This window comes from Pelophylax lessonae, assembly GCF_965119305.1.
Source record: "Pelophylax lessonae genome assembly, chromosome: 11".
Lineage (NCBI taxonomy): Eukaryota > Metazoa > Chordata > Amphibia > Anura > Ranidae > Pelophylax > Pelophylax lessonae.
The window spans coordinates 53,269,822-53,294,702 of NC_138778.1; the positions used below are offsets into that span (position 1 = coordinate 53,269,822).

A 24,881-nucleotide genomic window follows, 5' to 3' on the forward strand; every position below is an offset into this window, starting at 1 on the left:
TCATCCCACTTCCAGCTTTGTCTGACATCTGCCGATTAGACAGGAAGAGAAGATATTTTTTTCTCACTTGCTGTTCTGTACGAGTGATGAGAGATTTAGGACACAGATAGCAATAAAAGGTTGACAGAGGTTGTAACCCTTCCACAATCTATCCAAAATGAAAAAAAAAATTGTCTGAAACTGGACTTTCAGTTGTAGAATTGTGTTGCTGTACTCTGCTGAGGGGTTATCTTGAGTTAATCCCTTTAGGACAGCCCAACAGAAATGTTTGGTGGCAAAAGGGTCAGTAACGCCCACACGCCGCACATATGCATCATTAAGAGGTTGGTGTTTATGTGGTGATAGAGCGCCTTTTGCACACTCTCAATGTAAAGACCAAGCTATCACAGTGGCCACATGATTGCCAATCCCCCCCCCCCCCCTTGGGTGTTCTGAACTATCAAAAGGGATGCCAGAGCAGGAGGAAGGAGTAATCATCCTTTAGCTGCACCCCTGAGTGTTTCAAAGTACTGTAAATGCATATTAATTTGCATCTTTCTTGACTTACCTGCTCAACATTCTGACCTTTGGTCACATACTCATTCCCAACCTTTACTCTGGGATGGAGCAAACCTTTAATGAGATCAGCTGAGCTGATTCCCATTAGATAGGCTGCCTTGTCAGCACCTGGAAATGGAAACAAATTAGAAGTCATTTAGATGTGGCCATAAAATGTAAGGCAGCATTACCCATTTAGGGGTCTGGTTCACTTACTTTCAGTGCCGTCTGCTTCCGCTTGCTCCTCCCTCTGCTTCTGCTTGAACTTCATGTTCCCAATATGCATGACAGCACCAACTATTTTATAGCTGCCAGTCTTCTCCTCCGGGCTGAAACCCAGGATATCCATGGCATGCTGGGAAAGATGACATAAGTTATTGCGTCTGAACATTAAAATTGGTTACAATGTACTGACCAAATCAAAAGTTAGCAATACTTACATGAATGCAATCATATATTTGTTCACAAAATGTGTGTGATAATATTTTTACAGTCCTTGTCAGTTGATTTTTAGTTGGTTTAAGGCAGTCAAAATTTTTGGTAAAAATTCAAGATTTCAGTGGTGATTGGCCAGTTCAGTGGTGGATACAGCAATAAAAGGGCCTCTATGTAAAAACAATTTTGGGACCCCTAAGATAGATGTAGATTAAGAGTAACCTTTACAATATCCACCTGGAGTCAGATACCCCTTCACTTCAAGGCCAAATCATGTCAAGAGCAAATGGTAGAATCATTCTGTGTTCCTTAGTGCTGGTAATGTAGGAATTGACAGAGATGTATTCTGCCTAATACCACTTGTGATGAACTTTGGCGTGTTCGGAGTAGGATCTGAACCAATATTCACAAGCCCGTCAGGAAGCTGTCACCTCCATGGGCCAATCATACATGGCTGCAACTGCACGTATACAAGGGTAGGTATACATGCAGCTGTGGGGTGGGGAATGCCTCAGACAGATGTGATTGGCCAAGTACAGTGATGGGCTTACACCCAGGGGGTCATGCACAAATGATATGTGTTATTAGTTCCTAAAGAAAATGCTAAATAAATTGTATCAACTGTCTTGCAATATCTCAGAATATCACAAATCAAAGTCTAAATGGGAGCATACATAAAATAAATAACATTGCCCCCCTGCAATTGGTAAAAAAAATATAAGGCTTATTTTATTAGGGGATGATCTAGTGACAGAGCAATATTTACCCTAATCCCAGTACCCCCACCCCCGAAGGCTTAGGTTGTGACAACTGGTCCCTCAAAGCAGCTATTTTTGTTGGCCCTGTTGCCTCCTTTCTTGCAAACGTCATCACGTACCATGTAGCACCAGCGTTCACCACTGGTCCTGTATCATAAGTAATGACATAGGAGTGCCTGCCAATTCCAGTGCTGGAGAGGAGGAGAAACTGACTTTTAGCTACTGTGATTGTGTAATAAGGCAAGAGTATACATATATTTAAACACTTAGAGCAGTGTTTCTCAACCAGGGTGCCTACGGTGCAGTCTAGGTTACCCCAGGGTGCCCTGAATCAGCGTCATGATTTCCCATGATACAGGCAGGCTGGCCGCCAACACCATAACAACCGGTCTCTACGGCCAGGAGGTACAGAGTCTGCCTTCCTTACCCTTTTTCTTCTGAACCACAATTTTTGCATAAAACTATTAACTCCTCCCGTTAAATATTAGCACAGCAAAGCAGCCAGCTGTAACTAAAGCAATAATGTCTAGATTCACATGCAATGACAAATGTTAACTGAATGAGAAAATACTTTTTTTACTAATTGTGATACTTCTAAAATGAATTTCTTTCATGGTTTGATGAGATATATTGATAGACTAATTTAGATCACGTACATCAGTGGCCATAAGCTCTTCCCCATCGTCAACGTTATCCACAGTTGTTACACCTTGTGAACAGAAGTGATAGTCGTACGGGTTGGTGGAGAGCAGCAGCATATCTGTAATAAAACATTTGCAGGGAATTAGACAAAATATATCCATTTTACTTTAATTTCACTTCATAGACATCTGAGATTCTTGTTGGGGTATTCTGAACATGGCTTTGGTCAGGCTACAGGCCATGGTCTTGTTACCTTCAGCTGTTCCAACTTTTTAGAGAGTTAATAAACAGAAATGTGTGGACATGTGAAATGGTGTATTTTGTTATGTGAGAACAAGCAAGAAGATCTCTGGTAGACTCTGGGTTATCTTGCGCTAATTAAGCTTGTTGTACCTAATAATGAGACTAGCTTCTGGAAATTCATAGGGTTTTGGATGTGTTGAAGGTTTCAGAACTCCCAAAAGGAAAATTGCCGCTTTGGGGCCTCCTCCGATACTCCTCTTTAACATCTGGCACTTTTTTTTGGGGGTGCGGGGACCTGGCTTTGACAGGTAGCCACTCCCACTTCTTCTGGGATCATTTTCCCGATCCCAAAAGGAAGTTCTTCTCTAAGTTAATGCTACAGCATAAAAAGATATTTTAGGCAACTGCACTTCCAACCTTGTGACAACAGTTTACATAGTTATATAGTAAGCTTGGGGATGATCTTTTTCTGTCCCCTCGTACACAAAGCCAGCTCCACAAAGAGATGGTTTGACCAGTTTGGTGTGGATGAACCTGAGTGGCCTGCACAGAGCCCAAGCTTCAACCCTACAGATTGTCTTGTCCAACATTAGTACCTGACTACATAAATGCTCTTTTGACTGAATGGGCACACATCAGGGGCATAACTACAGGGGTTGCAATTGCAACCAGGCCCCATGCTCCAGGGGGCCTGTGCGGCTCCCCTGTACACCTGGATAGGAGGGGCGGCGGGGGCAGCATGTAGAGAAATCACTGTCCTCCTTTTTCCTCCTGTAGCTGCAGGAGGAAAATTGAGGAGATTGGTTCCTCTGTATACTGCCTCCGCCACTCCTCCTATCCAATTCACTTGTGTTCTGCTGTCTCTGGGCCCCTGTGTGCTCCCCCAGTCCCCTCCCCTCTCCTGCCAGCTGCTGCAGGGGATGTGTCACAATAGAGAACCAGGAAGGGGTCGGTAAATATGTCATTTACCAGCTCCTTGCTTTTCTGAATGGCCAAAGTCATAGTCAGTGACATTGTAAAAAAATAAAATAAAATGATAAAAAATACTACAATTAAAATACCAAAAAATAAAAGCTACTGACACCAGTGGGTGAACTTCCAGGATCGCAAAGGTCACACTTGTGACTGGGCCCTGGCATTCCACCACCGTGGGGAAGCCCCAAGATGTCAGGAAGGGGGCCCACTGCAGAACTTGTGAAAGGGTCCCGCTGCGGGACCACAATAAAGGGCCCCGCAACGAGAGTAAAGGGCCCCAGGATCAGTGGGAAGTGCCCCAGGTTTGAAGGGAAGGAAGGGAAGGGCCCCGGCCAGGGGTCCGGGGGGCCCTTCATGGTTTCTTGCACCGGGGCCCTGAAGGTTCTAGTTACGCCTCTGGCCACACATATTCACAGACACACTACATAATGTTGTGCAAAGCCTTCCCAGAGTAGTTGAGGTTGTATAGCAGCAAATGGGGGCAGCTCTATATTAGCGACCATGGACCAATTGCAGAGTGTCTTTATTTACCATACACTCCGCAATCAGTTTGCATGAAACGGTTGCCATTTAGATGCGGTACCCAATCTGCAGCGAATTCACACCACATTTAGTGTGTTCCCAGGTTTAAACTTTATATGGAGCCAACTGTATAGACAAGCAGGGAGAGGGACAGAGGGGGAAGATGTCATTGCCCCGATTCATTCACTTGTGTGTTTTCATTTCACCTTGTTATACTGGGCTCTGCAAACACCAGGCATGCTTCAACAGAGGAGCTAAAGTGAGAATTGAAAATTTGCAAAAAAATAAACTGCATTTAAAAATATAAAAACTTTTATATTTCAAATGTCATAGGTGTGAAATATTCACATATCTGACTAAATAATATATTTTGTATTATATTATAAGTCCACCATACATTCTCTTCAAGGGAAGTTCATATGGTAGGTTAGGTGAATTTAAAATTGAACTGGCTTCTTTCCCCAAACATTATTCTCTTTGTGATAAAAAATACACGGAGCTGCATCTGTTCCCCACAGAATCCAGAAGCTTGGATGGTTTGTTCAATGATCGATTCAAATTGATATGGCCATCTTATAGACAAGTTTTTTTAAGGATCACAAAATTGATCAGATGGCTCAGGGTTTGCATGTATGGGCAGATTTCAGGTTGTGTTACCTTGAAGCTCTGGCTTTTTTCCAGACAGAATCTGATAATAAACATGGTAGCTTCTTTCTCCAGGCTGCTGGAAAATGACTCTTGATTTTTCCAGAAGGTCTAAAAAGCATAAAAATATGTGTGATTCTAATATCATACAACATAATATAGTATAAGCAGTTTTACACTGTTTTGTAAAAAAAAAAATATGTTTTTAAAGTTTATATAAACACGAACAATGAGTGCCCATTCACACTACCACGACTTGTCAGGCGACTGGTCAGCCTGACAAGTCGCGGTCCATGCAGTGCTACGGCAACCGTTCTAATAGGAGCGACTCAAGTCGCTCCGACTTAGAAAATAGTTCCTGTACTACTTCGGGGGCGACATTGGAGCGACTTGCATTGACATTCATTATATGAAGTCCGTGCAAGTCGCGCCGAAGTCGCGGTGCACGCGACTTCACAGGTCGCCCCCGAAGTCGTGCCGCGGTAGTGTGAACCGGCACTTAACGTCTCTTACTTGCTCATGGTTTTGGTTTGTTAAATATACCAATAAAAGCATTTTGTTATATCTATTCAAGTAAAAAAAAAAAAACCTGTTGATCCTGCCAGAAATCTGGTGTGGTCCTATGCACTCAGCAGTCTTTTCTCTGTTTTCCATTCACCTCTTCGGACTACAACACACTATGTTATGGAGATGTGGGGAGCAGGAGGTATTTTGTAGCCCTATCTTAGGGTGACACCATCGGTCCCCTATAGATAAAGTATGGCTAAGTGAGTGTTGTAATCCAGGGGCAGAATGTGTGTTACTGTCAGGATCATCAGTGACATTTTTTATTTTTTTATTATTTAAAAAAAAAAAAAAAGCAGCTGCTATATGAGTATAAAATATATATAAATGTAGTTTTTGTTTGTGGGTTTAGATACACTTTGAATATTCTTGACAGTTTCCCCTTGCAACAGCAAAACCAGTAATTTTGCAACACACAACTTTACTAGAATCAATCTGCTCATCCCTAATAAGGAGAATATCAGCTCTGCTAGAAATGCATCAATGCAATGGCACACCTTTGCACTTTCTGACCAGAATAGGCTTGCTGAAATACTTACAGATGTCAATGTCAGAAGAAGCCAGTTTTCCAGTAGGTCCGAAATGAATTCGAATAAACTTCCCCTATGAGAAAGAATACTTGTAACATGATAACATACACGAGCCACTAACATATACTGTAACTACACAAAACCTTAACAATATAACATAGCACCCAATCATTCACAAAAGGCAAATAATTACTCCAACAGGAGGAACAAATTATATGTCAAATTTCTGTAACAACTTACAAATCGGGAGGAATTATCATTTCTCAGCGTCTTGGCATTGCCAAAGGCTTCCATGGCTGGATTAGCTTCAATAATTTGGTCTTCTAGTGTGCCCTGAATATACAATAAATATACTATATTTCACAATTATGTTATTGAGAAAACTATCTATCTCTTTATTGCACATAAAAAATACCTAAAATAATGTATTATGTATATACATTGGCAAAAAAAAATTATTTGATCCCCTGCAGCTCTTTGGCATTTACTTGACTCGCCGTGTTTCGAGGAAGAAAAATGATGACTATGACCCTAAGAACACCATCCCTACAGTCAAGCACAGAGGTGGAAACATTATGCTTTGGGGCTGTTTCTCTGCTAAAGGTACAGGCTGACTTTGCTGCATTAAGGGACCACTGGACAGGGCCAAGTATTGTAAAATCTTGGATGAGAACCTTCTTCCCTCAGCCAAAAAACAGAAGATGGGTAGTGGATGGGTCTTCCAGTATGACCACGACCCAAAACATACGGCCAAGGCATCAAAGGAGTGGCTTAAGAAGAAGCACATTATGATCATGGAGTGACCTAGTCAGTCTCCAGACCTTAATCCTATAGAAAATTTTTGGAGGGAGCTGAAACTTCGAGTTTCCAAGCAACAGCCAAGAAACCTTAAGGATTTAGAGAAGAACTGTAAAGAACAGTGGACCAAAATCCCTGCTGAGATGTGTGAAAACCTGGTAACCAACTACAAGAAACATCTTACCTCTGTGCTTGCCAACAAGGGTTTCTCCATCAAGTACAAAGTCATATTTTGCTTGGGGATCAAATACTTATTTTACTCACTGAACTGCAACTCAATTTATAACATTTGTATCGTGTATTTTTCTGGATTTTTGGTTGATATTCTGTCTCTATCATTTAAAATACACCTATGATAACAAATTAGAGGCCCTTTATGTCTTTGTAAGTGAACAAACTTACAAAATATTTTAAAAGTTTATATTAAATTTTTTTTTTTAAGGGGAGTAAATAAATAAAATTATTACATTATTTTTTTTTTCTACTCTTACACACTCTCCCCTTATTCAAATTATAAGTAATGTTGAACATTTTTTTAGGCCCTATAATTCCTGTGAACTTTGTACTGCAAAATAAATAAAAAGTGCTTTCACTGTATGTGTACATGTACCTATTAAAATATACCACTTACCCCAGTTTTGGTGGCTGGAGCTTGCTACAAAATGTAAAAGAAAGCAAAAAAAAAAAAATTAGCTTTCTTGTGACATTAATTTAACAATGGTTATACAGGACACCAAACCACAAAAAGCTGTCAATAAACAGGTATTTAGGAGTTGCCAAGTAATGTATAGCTTTTTATTAAGCTGACAAGGTGCGGAAGGACCAAAATCAAGGATAAATAAAAATCATTAAAAACTTGTAAAGAAGCAAAAGGGAAATGTTTAAACCATAATTAAATTAGAAGAAGAAGAAGAAAAACCAAATACACTGTATAAAGCAAAGCCCAAAGAGAATCAATTGCACAAAAACACTAAAAAGGTATAGCGATTAAAATAAAATGGGAGAAAATATGAATGAAAGGCTGTTAAATCCAGATGATTTAAGAATAAAGCAGATGGTCTTAAAAAAAAAAATCAGGATTACAAAAAAAAAGCTAATAGGTATACGAAGAAAATGAAAAGCAATTATTGAAAAAGTACGTAAAAATATTTTAGTGCCGTTTGGGAAAAAGAGAAGACTAGTATTGCAACATCAAGAGGTAGAAAGTTTCAAGCTCCATAAGGTCTTTTTGTGAAGCTGGAGCCACCTGGTGTATGACCATAAATTAGATGTGAAAGTGTAAGGGCTCATTTAGACCTGCGGTGGAATGGTGTTAGAAACACATGGTTGGAACGCATTTTAAGCACCCCCAACCGCCTCCCTTGTAGCACCCTTACTTTTACTCTATGTATCTCTCCTAAGCTAGCCATACATGGAATACAATTTATCCAGTTCAGCAGGAGCCAGATGAATTTCCATCCATGTATGACCATTTCCATTTGAAGGGAGTTGACTCCTCTCAAATGGGATTTTCAGTATATTTTTGCTCAATCAGTGCTTGCAGCCAATCAGGTGCAGCATTGATCAGTGTATTCTTGCAGACGTGGAGTCCTTCTGCTAGAATACAGTAGCACAGCAGAGAGATTCCCCCATCCACCTTGAATGTGTGAAAGCAGGAATCATTTTAGGTCTTTTTAAATCAAATTGGCTGATCAAAAAAATGATCCATCTATGGCCACTTGCTGGTTTTGGTCAACGGACCAGACCTCCATCACAAAATATATCATAAAGCTGAACTCTGGGATAAGCAAATAACGTCTAAATTTAAGGAGTGGATTTCTTCCAGATCTGTGCAGTAATCCAGTGAGAAACTTTACCTCTGTGCAGGAGCTTCCTGTAAAAAAGACCGCTCACCGCTGCTCCCTCTCCTTGTGCAGAGTGACTGGTCTTGTCTCCGCCCCCTCCTGTTGTTTTCAGCAGGCTGCATGTAATAGGTGGAGCCTGCTGTTTGTAATATCTAGGTTTGTAAAAGCATTTGGTGCACACAAAATGGATTTAATATCCTTTGTGGCTACTGATGAGTATATTTAAATTAAAGTTTCTGTGCCTGGAGTTCAGCATAAAAAAAAACACAGTAAAGAGCCCCAGTATAAACATTACAAATGGATCTTTTATACAACAGTCTTATTTAAGTAAAGTGCTCTGATGATTTTTTTCCAAGTCTTAGCAAATGTGTGTATTTCTTGCATGGCTATTACTTTCTCTGCAGTGTAGGAGGGCCATACAAGATCCAAAGAGACATAATAAAGTGAACCTAAAGCTACAATATTCTTTTTATGTTTGGAGAGCGTGGTAAGGTGGGATAGAACCTTTGTCAGGTTTGTATCTGTCTGTATCCCTGCTGGGAACATTCGTCTCATCTACTTGTCCTGTGGACTGTTGTCATGGAGACTGGAAGCAAGGCAAAATTCCCAAATTTCGAGTCACCAGAATATTAATAGTGGGGAAATCGTGCCCTGAATAATATAGGATATCTCTCTTTTTGGAGAGATTTTCTTTCACTTCCTGTTGTGTCTACAGAGCAGGAAGTACCAGGCAACCTCCCCAATAGGAGTTATCACCATTTACTACATTATTGGATTTATAAACCTTTTATTACACCAGACCACATGTGTGAACTTTGCAAGGGCAAGTCAGTCTATAGATCTGTGTCCATAAAGCCTATAAAGTACTTTCAACAGGTCAACCCTTGTGGTCATTACCAAAATTGCTAGTACAACCCTTGTTTTATTAACATGTACTGTATATTGATACTTTAGTTAAAGTTAAAGGGTAGAAAGCCAGTTTGAAAGCATGTAAGAAGTCAAAAAAGCAAAAGAAGATAGTAATAGGGGTACAAAAATAAATGGTAAAACCACGGCAAGGGAAGCGCTGCCAAAGGCTCGTTCTTACACTCTTCTTCCCGATCCCTTCACCAAGGGCTGCCACAATGGCAAAGTACTGAATTACACGTTTCGTGTTAACAGTTTTGCCTGCACCGGATTCTCCACTTGGGGTAACGGAAAGATGGTAGATGATAAATGGAGGAAGAGTAATTCAGTATCATTAGGTTGTACCGATGATGATAATACAACACTGGACTCAATCCACAATGAAAATGCATAAAACGTAAATGCTGCTATCTTGAAGGAACCATTAATGTTTTGAAACCTACAAAAAACTCTTCAAACATTTGGTGTAGATTTGGTCAATATAGGAGGAGTTTGGGCTTCTTAGGTTGGGACTTAAAGTTTAAGTTCTTAGGAAGGGACTTAGGGTGGAACCTAAAGTTGCTCCAACTGTAAATTGTTGGGAGACATGTAAATGTAGATTTATAGCACCTAGTTTAGAAACTGAAATGTTCAAGCATATACATTCGTTATACGATAAACTAAGAGATTAAATTAAGAAGACCTTCACCAAAAGAATTTCACAGCAAACATAAAGCAATGAATTCATAAGAAAACAGGAAAATTATAGTTTATAATGCTTTATTTTTTATTCATTTAAATCAGTGGTCTCCAAACAAGTTCACAAAAACTCATGGGCTAAAAAAAAAAAATCAGATTTATAAAGAGCCCCCCCCCAGAATCCTCTCTTATATCCAGGAGAGCCCATAAGAGTTCTCCTTTACATCCAGGAGAGCCCATCAAGGTGACTGGGGGGGGGGGGTGTCATGGCTGGCTAGCTGTGGATGTGCCAGTCTCCATATTACGATACACAAGCCACTGCCAAACAGTGGGGGTATTTTCATAACCAGTTGCAGCGGACTGGATAAAATCTTGTAGCATGCTGGATGTGGCCTGCTGGCCATAGTTTGGAGACCCCAGATTTAGTTCATGCATTTAAAACTCTTTTTGAATTCAGTAGCCTCAGGGAAGCCCCATTCCCAAAAGACATTCAAAACAAGAGCAAGTCAGGACTAATACTGCAATCTTAACAATTGTTCTGTGGGGGTGCTGGCTAACTGCCTAATAAAAAGTTAGCCACTAGGGGGAGAGTCTACTACTCTGTAAAGTAAATGTAGTAAAAAAAAAAAAAACTAATAGTTATGTCATGTGTACATAGGTAAAATTGGTAATAAGCCCAAAATGTGCAAATACAATAGCTTTTAGTGAAACTGTAAACCCCCTTTAACTAGTCTCAAGATCTGGATATATGGATAGATGCAAATCTGTGTGTTTTAATAAAAAGAATTAAAAAATTCCATTGACAGCCCTGTTCTTGCATCTAAATACAGTCAAGTGCGTGAGAAATGGTGACGCTTTGCTACAAAGCTCTGTATGAGTGTAGAGTTACAGGGAATGACAATGCTGATAAACTCTAATGCTCTGTATCAGCGCCGACCAATTGTTCTCAAGTGATTTCACTGCTATGAATAGACTGACTGTTATTACAGTCCCAGATAACAAAGGCTATGGACAATGATAGAGGGATTGCCACCAAAGGGGAATAGCCAGGCATTTTAATACCAGATCTCTGCTTTACCTAATTAGGTCATGGTGTGCTTCTGCGATGTGAACGGTGCCTGGTGTGCTTCTTAATTTAGCTTTTGTCGCCTTGCAAATATATATATGTATGTGAATCTATCACCCTGAGTCCATTGTTTAAATAGGGAATGTTGGTGTTGATGCCTGAATTGAACTAGCCAGTATTTAAAATTTAGGGAGGATCAATGGCTAAATTTTATTATTACTTTATAATCCTTGAGGCAGTATAACTCTGTTAGGGCAAAATTTATAATGTACTAATGATCAGCTGGGCTGTAATTTCCAGCTTTTTTGCTATTGCAAATTTGATGTATTTGTAATACACATACAGGTCTTGTAACACTGGCCAATTTCCGGGGGAAGCCGTCCCCACCTTGAGAAGACAATGATTATCGCTAGTGGCTATAGCAGCCACTTGCGTTAAGTGAAAGCAAATCCAACAGGCTGGTTGTACTCAAGTCGATCAATCAATAAACCTGGTACATTCAGCCTGCCCATTAAAGGTTCCAATCTCATCCGGTTCCTGCTGAACTGGCCGAGATTCGAACCGTGTATGGCCAGCCTTACAGTGCAATGATAATACCATTTTCCATAGCTGCTGTACCATGGACAAAACAGTATTGAGATCTTCTGATTCCATGAAGCTTTATGCTACACAGTCAAAAGTTTTAAGAATTAAAAAAAAAAACTGATTTTTTTTTTACTGTAAATTACTATGCACTGGAAAATGGGTGTAACTTAAAAAAAGTAAATGTAAGTAATAAATTGTTCCAATATGCTCTAGACCAGTGGTTCTCAACCTTATTAAGACCAGGGACCTGTATATTATTTTAAAACCTTCTGTGCCCCAACAGTAAAATAAAACATTTATACTCATACATAAAAAATGGAAAAGGCTGGGTGTCACTATGGGGGGAGGGGGACGGGATATTGGTCGTTCCAGTGAGGGAACTCTGCAGTAGACTTGGCAGCCCTGTAGGGGATGGGGTTTCTGGGGGGAGCTGGGGGCAACTGTAAGGGATGGGATCTTTGGATGCACTCTGGGGACTAAGGGCTCTTGGGGAGCCTGGGGATACTGTGAGCAGTTGAGGGACACTGCAGGCCACTATGGGAGGTTGTGTAGCACTAGCACTATGGGAGCTGGTAAGCATTCTAGGAGGTTAGGGGATCTGCAGCTTAAGCCCTTAGAGAAAGGAAACTGTGGCCCGGCAGTGGGTTAGGACAGGGTGGTTGAGAACTACTGCTCTAGACAAAGTTCTTTCTTCTCTAAATTTATTTTGAATACTGGTCACAGAACAAGAGTTCCTGCCTCCATCAGCTTCTTAGCCACATTTAATGTTATGGCAACTGTGAAAGCGAGTCAGTGAAAAAGAGCTAATTCACTTAGGCTGATGAGTGCTATTGCTCAAATTATAGTTGCTAATATTTCCAGAGAGTGGGCATGAATTTATTACTCATTTATAAAGCATGCGTCGTAGTAATTATATGTGTATATTTTTAAAAATTACTTACGTGATCAGCATAGACTGGTTTTCACGATCTAAAATAAAGCAAAAAAAATAAACAAAAAGTCAGAGCAATTTTACTGACTTTGGTGCTTATGAAATTTGCAATACATTCATGTAAATGTCTGTTAAAATAAATATCATTGGGGATTAGTACTTAGTAGACCTGGGTTCAAAGCTCTCGATGAGACTGCACTATATGGCCAAAAGTTTGTGAACACCCAACCATTACACCTATATGAGCTTGTTGAATATCCCATTCCAAACCATCGACAATAATGTATAGTCTACTCTTTTTCCCTTTCCATCTATAATTGCCTACACTCCTCTGGGAAGGTTTTACACAAGACTTTGGAGTATCTCTATAGACATTTGTGCCCATTCAGCCAGAGAGCATTTGTGAGGTCAAGTGCTCAAGCTGGGAGAAAAAACCTTGCTTGCAATCAGCATTCCAATTCATCCCATGGGTATTCAGTAGGGTTGAGGTCAGGGCTCTGTGCAGACCACTCAATTTCCTCCACACCAAACACATCAAACTATGTTTTTGTGGAGCTGGCTTTGTACACAGTTGCACAGTCATGATGGAACAGAAAATGGATTCTACCATCTTCACCATACTTTTACCACAAGATTGGAAGTGCACAATTGTCTAAAATGTCTTTATATTCTGTAACATCAATAGTACCCTTTACCAGAAACACCTAAAATCAATAATTTGGTAGGATGTCCACATACTTTAGACTATATATTGTGTGTTTGTGTGTGCCCAGTTTTCCTTCACAATCCCCAAAGCATACCAAAAGATTCTGCTCTGTAGAAAGGTATGCCACTGATAAGGGCTATTCTTGGACCAGATTACTGCATTGAGTATAAAAGAAGTGACTGCAATTCATTTTAATGCCATTAGGACAGCACTCAATACATTTTAGGTGTCAGGACAACACTTAAATGACATCAAATCTTCTTGCAAAGAGTTAACCAAGAGAGCTTTCACTTCTTTTTTACTTTGACAGATGGACATTGTAAGCTCCTCTAGGAGCAATTCTGAATTAATTTAATCTCTAAGATAAAAAGAATGTTCTGGCAATATACAGATAGGCTGGGTTCACAATTGCTTCAGCCACAGCTATAAGCATGGGGTCCCTGTTCACCGATTGAGGTGCGAATCAGGTCTGAATTTTTGCCTGAATTCACACCTGAATTAGGATCAAATACTTTTTAAATGTGGACCGTGGTACCCTCAGACCTGTGTGAACTGGCTCCATTGAGAGCCGGTCACACTCTTCTGTCATTCGAATAGGATGCGGGGAAACCAGCATCCAATTCTCACATGTGTGAACCCAGCCTAAGAGAAATAAATTAACATTTTATAACAAGGAGTCTCTAAAAATATATATCAAAGGAATTATGCCACAACTCCACAACTTCTCCAATAAGCATTACCATGGCAAAGGTAGCTGAGGAAAGCCCAGCCCAGGCTCTGAAAGATCATGAGGTGAGCTGAGAAGCGAAAATGCCAGCTTGAAAAAGCTGGCCAAGGCAGCAAATTGAGTATTTCTTTTCTGAAACACTTTTCTGAGAGACTTTCAAGGCAACCTCTATTCGGCTTTCATTGCTGTCAGTGCCCCCCATTAGAAATATTTTCTCAACTCCCTGTTCTGGAGACACAGATCTCCTGGACAGGAGATGAAGTTAAATCTTCTCATTGGCAACTCTAAACACACTTTTTTTTTGTAGTGTGGAGAAAGGATGAAGCCTCTGTCTGGTTTTTATTGTCTGCTGGGTAGATTTCCAATCACATCTGGTATTACAGGCATTGGCCGCCTGGGCAGAAAGCTACCCAATGGGTCACAGACGAAAAAAAGAATGCAACAGAGGTTCGAACATATGCCCACTCTATCCAAAGCCATTAAAAATTGTATGGGGTTCCAACGTAATGAGATCCAAACAATAAAGACAAATCTGTCTGCTGTCCCTGTCTTAGAGAATGAGCCTGGATTCCTAGACTTTCAAAGAAACGAGGCTTACCAAAACCCAGCATAAATTTGCCCATATATTGATCAGTCTAGGGGATAGACAGTGGCTGTTTATGAAATTGGGAAATATGAAATATTTTAGTGTTCATAATGACAGTGGAGAAAGTAACAAAGTATAGCTAATTGTTTTCCTGGATACCTACTCCGCACCATGTCGTTGTATGAGTTGTCAGCGATGGCGTAGATGTGGGGTGGAGCCTCTGAGCGTCTCTTCCCTCTGTATGCGGCTACTACGGTGGCTGTGTACACAGGAAGCCACTTGTATGGGTTCACAGTGACACAAAACAACCCGGAGTAGGTCTGAGAAGAAAAAAGACAGACATGAGCTGGGCGACAGCTGCGCTCATAAACTATAAAGCGCCTACAGATCAGTTCCAAGAACTTCAATGCGTCTGTTTCACGGTGAATTTTGTGAGATATTTATCATCTTAGAACATCATCAGTCACACAAACGGCATGAAACAAGCTCCCTTTCTTTACACAAGTCTAAATAAAGCCGCGAGAACGGCTACCCAGCTGTGGGAATGTTTTTTTGTAGATGTCACTAAGGCACAGATCTGTTAGATTAACTTTTTATGTACCTAAAATGCAAAAGGGATCATTTAGAATTTAAGAAAAAGCCACTGCCGCTTAAAATAAATTTTCTTTTGTTACATACAAACTATAAAAAGGGGAAAACTGTGCACAGACAACCTGGCTTTCGAATGACCTTCAAGAAAGATCTTTTTTACTAACCTGTGAAAGTAGGGGAAGGAGGGCTGTGGGCACCAGGAACTCTCAGGAGAACCATGAGTATGTGGCTCAAAAATATCAAAAATTTTTTTTTTTACCTGAACTAACCAAAAATTTTAATTAAACTGACAGACCATTCATCAACACTCTGCACCACCCACACTGATCATTTGTGTTGGTGTAGGGGTAAATTACTCCCAGGACAGACTATTTTAGTTTTCAGATTGTAGTAGTGTATGAATTTCATGTAGGAAATATATGCCTTGGTGTCAAATATTAGTGACTTTCTTTGTCTTTGTGGTTTGGTGGTCTCAAGTTCATCCGTCATTGTCATCTAGTTTCTCCTGGAGTGTAGGTGGTGTTTAGCCAGGTGCACCATGTATTGGGCCATAATGATGTCTGGTGCATACCATCTGTGTTTTCGGTGTGCAAGATAGAGATAATTGCATAGGACAAGTGAGCATGCATGCTCAGGGGGTGGGTGGTGAGAACACAGTGATGGTAGGTCACTTGTTGGGGCCTCTTTGCAGTTGGAAACTGAAAGAAGAGCTTGGTGGTCCTACAAGACACAGGTGTTCAAGGAACACTGCCTTTAGATGTGCTTATTTTAGGCGGTCTAGTGTACCCTGTAAGTGTCCACCTGAGGAACAGAGACCAGTTCTCTCACGTTGATGGGGCTGTGATTAATGCCCTTGTGTGTGCCATGTGTTTGAAGACACTCATTACATTTACACCAGTGAAATCTCAAAACTTTGCACAGGCAAAAAAAAAACAAAACACACTGCCAGGCAACAAAATGGCTTCTCTTAGTGGGCGCAGGTAACTGGCACATTTGAAGGACCTTTCTAATTATATAAACGTCTCTTACATAGATCATCCAGTTGGCATAGCGACGTCTCATGTTGGACAAGACAGAGGCCTCATTTAGGTGAGTCAACATCGCCATGTCTTCAATCATGTCGAATTTTGGAGGGTTCATCTGCTGAATATCATCTTCCTTCACAGTGAGAGTCTGAGAGGAAACAAAAACACTGAAATAATATGTAGGTTCATCACACTATTCAGAGCCCTGAAAGTTATGGTAAATCTAAAATGTTGTCACCAGAAAAGGAGATGAGATTTAAACTTTCAATGAAGAAAACTGTTCTAATGACAACTGTCTAAAGGGGAAATTCACTTTGCATTGAAAAGATTTCCTCTAACTTTATGTTGTGTCTTCGGGACAGGAAGTAAAGAGAAATCTCTCCAATGAGGCCAAAAATAAAATGACAGGTTCAAAATTCCATGCTCTGTCCAAAACGTAAAGTGGGCAGAGAAGACATTATAATTTTGCAGTACATTGAATGTAGAATATTTATTCACCTTCTTGTCTTTAGTTTCCACAGTGACATTTCCACCTGAAGAATCCTTTATTTCCACCTCGATATAAGCTTCCTTCTCATCTGGAATCCAAGCTTTCTTCTTACCTAAATAATAAAAAAAATTTGACCTGAGCGTACCACATATTACACGTGTATTGTTTGAGTAAACTTTTTTACTGCCCCCCTAGGTGCTCTCCCTAAGCTGCAAAGGCAGCTATATGGAGAACTGTACCTGCTGCAGCCACAATGCTTTGTGGTCCAGGAAACATTATTCACGAGGCCACATTCTGCGAACAGTACTGCAAGCTGAACGCGACTCATTCAAGTAACTCGGGCTGCCCCACAACTACAATGCAGATGTGGTGCAGTGGCGAGGGCTTTTAGTGGCACTTCCTCACTGCCTATCAAATGCCTTCTGAAAGGCAGTCCACCACTCGCTGGGTGATGCAAGCATGAACGAGTCCTTGAAGTTCACAGATTTGCAAACTGACCTTTGAAGTCTCTCTCTTTATTTTTTTTATTATTTAAGCACACAAATTTATATTTTTATAAGCCCACTAAAAACTCCAACTTGACTAATTGGTCACCACCAAAGTGTACCTAATGGAGACAGACATAAGAATCATCTCCTAGTCTTGTCTAGAGATGGGCTCTGACATGTTCAGATCCTTGTCCCACATGAGAGAGCATTCCAGAAAGCTGTCACATGTACTGTTCAAACCATAAGCAGCCAAGGCATTCCCTGCCTGGTAGCCACACATATACATACCCCTAGTATACATGTAGCTGGGGGGTGGGGAATTTCCTGGACGAAGATGATTGGCCTGGTATAGGCCACAGCTTCCTGATGGCTTGGACCTGGATTCAAATGTGCCCAAGCTCATCCCTAGTCTTGACCTCATCTAAAGGGGTATGCAGGGACAGACACACACTATTTGTGCTGAATGTGAAGTGGCAAAAGGGCCAATTTAGGGACCATTTTACATGAGATGTGGGTCAAGCGGGTGCTGGGACCTGCTTTTCCTGTAAGGTTGACCTGAACACTGCTCACTTCTTGACATAATGAGAACCAAGAGACGTTCTTCATAACTATGCTTCTCTTTTGAAGTATACAAATGGTGTCAGGCAACAAGCACCTCCTTCACTCAATGTCTGATCTGCACAGAGTGGTGCGAAATTCTTCCCCCCTTTCCTCCTAATGCAACTAGGGCATGAAGTGGAATGGCTTATTGGTGTATTCCTTGGTTGCATACTATGGGCCATCAGAGAGTTCAGGACATCACATAGATAGATGTGTTACTTTTCAGATCTATCTATCTATCTATCTATCTATCTATCTATCTATCTATCTATCTATCTATCTATCTATCTATCTATCTATCTATCTATCTATCTATCTATCTATCTATCTATCTATCTATCTATCTATCTATCTATCTATCTATCTATCTATCTATCTATCTATCTATCTATCGTGAAGAAGTGTTTCTACATGGACATTAATTGAATGTGGAGAGCCCAATAATTTTTCTCACCTAAGGAGTCTTGTTACTATGTCCAGTCCACTACCAGGTAATGGTATAATTTGGAATAATGAGTCAGCGCCCAGTACGAATTCATAATAAAAGGTGACCTGCAGGAATCTGTTATTTGAAACCCAATCACTAGACAAATTTAAAGCCTAACTCCAACCAGCTTTGCTATCACTTTAAATAGTTAGTTTGGGCCAAAGATGGAGTTAGGCTTTAATCCAGAAAACTGAGACAGCAGTACTGGTTAGGTGAACCTCAACTGAAACAAATACTTATCTGCCATTCCTAACCACCTCATCATCTGTAAATGCTGGTTGACTGGCTGTCATGCTGATCAACTAACCTTTATACTTTTAGGATCATTTATCCCAAAAAGGAATGCAGATCAGGAGGCACAAGACAGCCAGTCAAGTGGTATGTTCAGAAGGGGAGGCCAGAAATGAAAGGTTCCAAACTAGCCTTCAGTAGTAGAAATTCCCTTTAAGATTCTTATGTAAAATTATCACTCTCAGTAGCTGGTCCATGGCATTTTACACCTTTTCATGAAATTATTATATAGTATCCTCACACTTACCTAGCTGTGTCTGACACTTACCATCGAAAGGGATGGTCTGAAGCTTCATAAGTTCATTGTCACTTTTCCGCAAGTACTCAGCTGCCTCCCCAAACTCGGTCATATCCAGGAGGGAAGACATGATGGGAGATGAAGCGAGATGAAAAAGGACCGGAAACCGAAATATCCAGAATGCTTCTCACCCCTAAAAAAAGAGGGAATTATTACACCATATAATATAATGCAGGATATTCCTCAGCTTGTTGATACAGTCAAGAAGAGGGGTAATGTAATCCTATCTTTTTCCCTAATACAGAAGAGTGAGGGTTGTCACCCTAGAACAAAAGTGTAAGAAAGCCTGAAAAAAGAAAATGACTGCAGCCATTCAAAGCCATTCAAAGGGCTAGATTACTTTCCTTTAGATTTTTTCACTCATTGGTGTAATTAGGAGGAATAGTGCCTCATTGTTGGTGTAATTGGGAGGAATAGTGCCCCATCACTGGTGTCAGTGGGAGGAATAGTGCCCCATCATTGGTGTCAGTGGGAGGAATAGTGCCCCATCATTGGTGTCATTGGGAGGAATAGTGTCCCATTGTTGGTATTCTTGGGAGTAATTGAGCCAAATTTAGAGATGTACAAGTTCCGGAAATCTTGAAGCCATGAAAAAATGGAAATTTTGGAAAAAACTGAAAAAACCCCAAAAATTTAGTGTAGAGTATTGTTACTAATGGAAACTCATTTTGTTACACTAGGAAGGTGAAATACAGTGGATATAAAAATATTAGGCTTGAAATAAAAGTACAGCTTATTAAAAGAGAAGTTTGGCTTTTCTTTTTTAATCATACTTACCTAGGTGGATCCAGCATCAGTCCATTCTCAGAGCTTCGTGAGCAGAGAACTGCTCCCCCCTCGCTCGTGCTGACTGGAGCGCTGGGCTGTGGAGGGGATGGGAGTGGCCAGCTCAGGCTCTCAGCGACTCACTGAGAGGCTGAGCCAGGTGCCAGCCCAGGCATGTGGGTGGATGCCAATTTTATTGCCGCGATCTTGCCCCAGTCTGGACCAGCTCTGTGACATCAGCTGACAGCAGGCTTCAGCCTGCTGTCTGCTGAAATAGGGTCACAGGAGTGCAGAATGAACTGCACTCTTGTGATTCACAGGAGGAGTACAGCCAAACAAGCTTTGGCTTTACTTCTCTTTTAGGAGAACTCTGCAGGGAAAAGCTATTAGCACTTTCATTATGGTCCTCATCATTTCATTCCATAATTATTTTTTAGTATCTCTAGGGCACCTCTGGTATGCAAGGATGTGTTTTGTCATCCTTGTAGCATTGCAAAAGAATATTTCTTCTCACAATATTTGTAAATTGCAGCTTTGCCCTCAGCAGACATTGCACTGTCGAAATATTTCCAAACTCTAGATGGTCTCATTTTACTGAGAGGAGAAAAAGATAAATCAATTCACTGACCAGACTATAGGTAAATATTAGGCTATGGTGGCGGAGAACATTAATAGGAATCATTTAAAGGTTATAAAGATAAATTAATTTGTCAGACAAATATACCCTCTTACCTGTCAATTAAAGCCTAAGAGAATAGACACTATAATCTACTGTATCCCGACAATCACCCAATGGTAGGAGGTACAAGATGGAACCCATAAGCAAACTAACCCAAAGGCTTTCCCCTGCAATGCCCCCTAGTGGCAGATCTGCATATTTCTCTTGCTTGAGAACTGCATTGAGAAGTACAGTGTTACTTGAATTGTATTCCAGAATTTGCTTGTCTTTAGCTGAGAGAACTTGCAATAATTTAAGACTTTACATAAAGTCTCAGAAATCTTTCATTAAGGTCTTAATTTTATATAGTTTGAATGCCATGTCATAGAGATAGTATTTATCATTGTTAAAGAATGCATTCCATACTTCTTTTTTTTTTTCAATTTTTCCAGAAAGGAACAAAAAATGGCTTTAAAAAAATGGGAAAAAATGTCCTAATTTTTCCATTTTTTTTCCAGGCCTTCCAATCTCTAGCCCTATTGTTGCTGTCATTGGGGGGTAATAGTACCCCATCATTAGTGTCATTGGGAGGAGTTGTGCCCCATCATTGGTGTTAGTGGAAGGAATAGTGCCCCATCAGTCATTGGATGAAATAGTGCCCTAAAGGCCAGATAAGAGGCAAGCAAAGGGTCACAGTTTGGAGACCACTGCTTTAGGTGATTGTAGCCGTATTAGTGCACATTTTGCTAAATCTTTCTGTATTATTACTGCTTGTGCTGAGAAGGTAACACTCTAAGAACTTGTCCTGAAAATGTAACTGTGCAAAAAAATAAATACAGTAAATGATCATTGGTTGTATTTACCCGATACCCTTTAATGTAATACAGACCTATACTGACTTCTAAAAAGTTCATAAAAGACTAACATTGGCCATACGCTAGTAGATTTTTTAATGAACATTTGTACATTCATAAAATAATTCTCATACGTACATTCAACATGATGTTTATCATTCGGAAATAAAGCGTTTGCTTTAAACATCCAAAACTGCAGTGAATAAACTTTACCAAACAAAAACCCCATTCAATGTTAGAATTTTGTTTATTTGTGAAAAAATGTCCATCCTGCTCCTTCGGATTTTCTCATCACTACGATCAAAAGCAAATGTCAACTTTACTCCACTAAGGATTAGAAAGTTCTACAAAAATTCTTAAAATTAACATTTTTTAACAAAATTCTACTAGTTCATGGCCATCATAAAATTTGTTTTGTCAAGCCGTTACACCAGAAGCAGCACCTTCGATACTGAATCTGCTGAAACCTCTAGAGCCTGCAGCTGTTGGCTCAGAGTTAAAGGCAACACTGTAAGTGTCTTAGTAATCCAACACAATAAAAACATTTCTTTAAAACAGCAAGACGCTGGGGACACATACATGACCTCAGCTCCTTGACATGTTCCTGATTGTGTAACCCAATCCACCACTTGTCAGGGAAGCCAAGCTCAGCCCTGAGGTTAAACTCATTGTTTATGTCCACTATAACGTGTGCCCTGGCCTTGTCCTCTGTGCTCACAAAGTAGCTACAATATGCCCTGTGCAATCACATAACAGGTGGTGACTACCCCCAATCCTAATTATATACATTATTATATAGTATACCCCAAACAGGTCAAGACAATCACCTTTTACTAAAGATTAGGGCTATACCTTATACTGGATGTATCACTAAAGACCTTACTCTACATTAAAAAGGCCACATGACAGCACCACCAAATCAAATGATTTTTTTGAGTGTAAAAATATCCATCTTGATATACATAAAAACACTGTGCAGCTGTTTTTTTTACGGGATTGTGATGGTTTCATATCTAGTCTGTCCCTGGTCTACATTCAAGGTGGTGCGTTCTAGTTTGGGCTCATTGTAAAAAAACTGCTGCTCATTTCCTGTATTGGCAAAGATCACGCGTTCTTCCTAGTGCACTGTGTATGTTTCAGGTCATTAGAAACTGAGGTGTTTTTATGCAGTTCACCTTCCTAGAGCACTCTCCTGGTGTAGAGACAAAGGACTCAAACAATGGCTTGATCTTGAACAATCTTACACAGAAATTCCTCTACAATGTCTACCCTGGCTTGAACCTGTCAGTTTGCATGTCCTCAATGGTCATCCCCTTATAGGAACTACTCTGGGGGTCTTGCAATGGTGCAAGGATGCCTTCATCGCAAACTCTGCCCTCTTTCCATTTTAGAAAACAACAAGAGAAGGGCGCACCGACCTTGTGCATTACCACTTAAAAGTTTATTAAAATCAAAGAAGGGTAGCGTACAATATACTCACAAACGTAGCATATGAACAAGCATATAGGAAATGGGCACCGCTCGCTTCCAGGACACTTCTCTACTGCTGGATAGCGTTATGGCGTCCTCAAAACTCTGACCCTCTTCCTCAGAGCCACAATCGCTTCCCTAGAAACGCGTAAGCCACATCAGGTTTTGAGGACGCCATCACGCTATCCAGCAGTAGAGAAGTGTCCTGGAAGCCAGCGGTGCCCATTTCCTATATGCTTGTTCATATGCTACGTTTGTGAGTATATTGTACGCTACCCTTCTTTGATTTTAATAAACTTTTAAGTGGTAATGCACAAGGTCGGTGCGCCCTTCTCTTGTTGTTTTCTTGTAGTGCCTTTTGGATACCCTTGGTCCTGAGGGGGGCAGCAAGACCACTTAATTTGTGTCATAAAACAGCCTAGAAGATTCACCTTCCCGCATACCACTCGAGCGCAGGAGAGATATTGTTGTTTCTCTTTCCATTTTACCCAGTGATTGGCAACCCTACTTTTCTACCAGGGTTAACAGATGTGAGATTCGAGCAACTTATACTTTGTGATGTTTTTCGACTTTGCGATTTAAAGTCTGGTAGGGAGATAAAAGCTCAGTCGGCCATTCGGAAGCTGTTTTCAATTATTTGGAAGCAGGTACCATTACTTCAGGGACCATCAGATGTGTGCTTACCCATTGATCAGCTTTTACACTGCACATTAAAAAAAAAAGCCCTAAATTGTTCTATGTTTGTTTGAGAATCACATTAGGTCTTACTATGGAGGGCTAATTCACACGCAAAGTTGGAATCATTGATGGTGTAGGATTAGGTCAATGTAATGTAATGTCTTTTTCTGGATGCTCTGGGTCTCGGGTCATGAAAATTCCATGTAGAATCCCTTGCATCCAGCTAGGTGAAGGTAGTGGACTAGAACTGTTTATGGTTGCATCAGGTTTACCATTATACGAGTATTTATTTATTCAATGGTATTTCCTTATGGGTCATCACCATCAAAGTGACCCACAGATATAACAGGATAATTTCTCAATCCTGTCAAGATGATACATTTCTGAATGTCCAAAAGCTTCTACCACCACTTTGTGCAAAGTTACATCCCTAGATGGAATAATCTTGGGCTAAACAACTAGTTGTAGGTAATCACATTCAACTGGACTTGTTCTGTAAAAGGTTCTGTAGCTTATACAAGCCAATTCTTCAGTTCTAATGAGTGTCAACATTACAGAACAAGTCTAGTTGGAAGTTACTAATTAATACTAGATATACTATGACCTGGATAAATGAGAACCTTAACAGGCAAACCATTTTCATTTGGGATTTTTTCAGAGATAATGCCATCACCAGGGTGAATGCATAGGGTTTAAATATACCCGCTCAATGAGATTGTGCATGCTTACACCATGGTCAATTTACAGCAAATTCATGCAACAGTTGGATCTTCCAACCAATGTCTGTGTATAGGCCTTAAAGCCAATAAGTAGTCAATAGGTAAATAAATATTAAGGCAATAAAGAGCTCTTCTTCATAAAGTGCTAAAATCTGAGCCTAGTAACTCAAAGCAGCCAATCAGAATCCATATTGTACTGGTCTGGTGTCAGCAAGTGGATTCCGTTTTTTATGGGTAAGTACACTTAAGATTAAAACATAGTGTTGCAGCGCTGCTCTTAGTGATACGCTAAATAGTGCAAATAATATCAATGTGCAACCTATTGCAATAATGTTGAAATCGTTCAAAATAGTGCAAAATATACCAATGTGCATATATCGCAATCAAAACAACAATCTATTCAGTGAATTCATAAAATATATAAAAATATATAAAAAATAGTCCATATAATCAATAAAGTGTCCATCAGGTGCAGAAAAAGGTGCTTCTGTGCTTCACTTATACACACATATGGGGTGCTCCCCCTGTGGTTATCTACTTACCACAAATCGTTTGGTATATAGGCATTCAGTATGAATAGCGATTGGCTGAGCATACCTTGACGTCACTTCCGGCCGGTGAAGCGCACACTGTGGGAGCAGCGTACCACCGAGCCGTGCTCTATCTGCCTTAAGATTGTTCATGTTTGTAAGTAAGTTTCTTCAGTAAATAAATGCTTTTATTTATACGTACTTCACCATGGATGGCTTTTTATTATTCCTTATGAGGGGATTCGGAAATTTAAGAAGA

At 40.2% G+C, this 24,881-nt stretch overlaps 2 protein-coding genes across 2 annotated transcripts in view; both read right to left on the bottom strand.

Moving 5' to 3' along the window:
* Window positions 1–24,881, bottom strand: part of MYH7B (myosin heavy chain 7B) — a 77,263-nt gene that overhangs the window by 46,374 nt on the left and 6,008 nt on the right. Inside the window, exons 2-14 of the mRNA XM_082272767.1 lie at window positions 18,919–19,081; window positions 16,793–16,896; window positions 16,299–16,442; window positions 14,842–14,998; window positions 12,670–12,697; window positions 9,581–9,677; window positions 7,281–7,304; window positions 6,092–6,184; window positions 5,861–5,924; window positions 4,770–4,868; window positions 2,387–2,490; window positions 754–892; window positions 548–666 (exon numbers count right to left, since the gene is read on the bottom strand). Coding sequence (XP_082128893.1) covers window positions 548–666; window positions 754–892; window positions 2,387–2,490; window positions 4,770–4,868; window positions 5,861–5,924; window positions 6,092–6,184; window positions 7,281–7,304; window positions 9,581–9,677; window positions 12,670–12,697; window positions 14,842–14,998; window positions 16,299–16,442; window positions 16,793–16,896; window positions 18,919–19,018 — 1,272 coding nt within the window. The 5' untranslated portion in view covers window positions 19,019–19,081. The remainder of the gene's footprint in view (window positions 1–547; window positions 667–753; window positions 893–2,386; window positions 2,491–4,769; window positions 4,869–5,860; window positions 5,925–6,091; window positions 6,185–7,280; window positions 7,305–9,580; window positions 9,678–12,669; window positions 12,698–14,841; window positions 14,999–16,298; window positions 16,443–16,792; window positions 16,897–18,918; window positions 19,082–24,881) is intronic.
* LOC309567353 (uncharacterized protein) overlaps window positions 19,076–24,881 on the bottom strand; it is a gene marked incomplete at both ends in the record, with an annotated part of 72,434 nt that continues 66,628 nt past the window's right edge. The window contains one exon of the mRNA XM_082272768.1: window positions 19,076–19,081. Within this exon, the coding sequence (XP_082128894.1) occupies window positions 19,076–19,081 (6 nt within the window). The remainder of the gene's footprint in view (window positions 19,082–24,881) is intronic.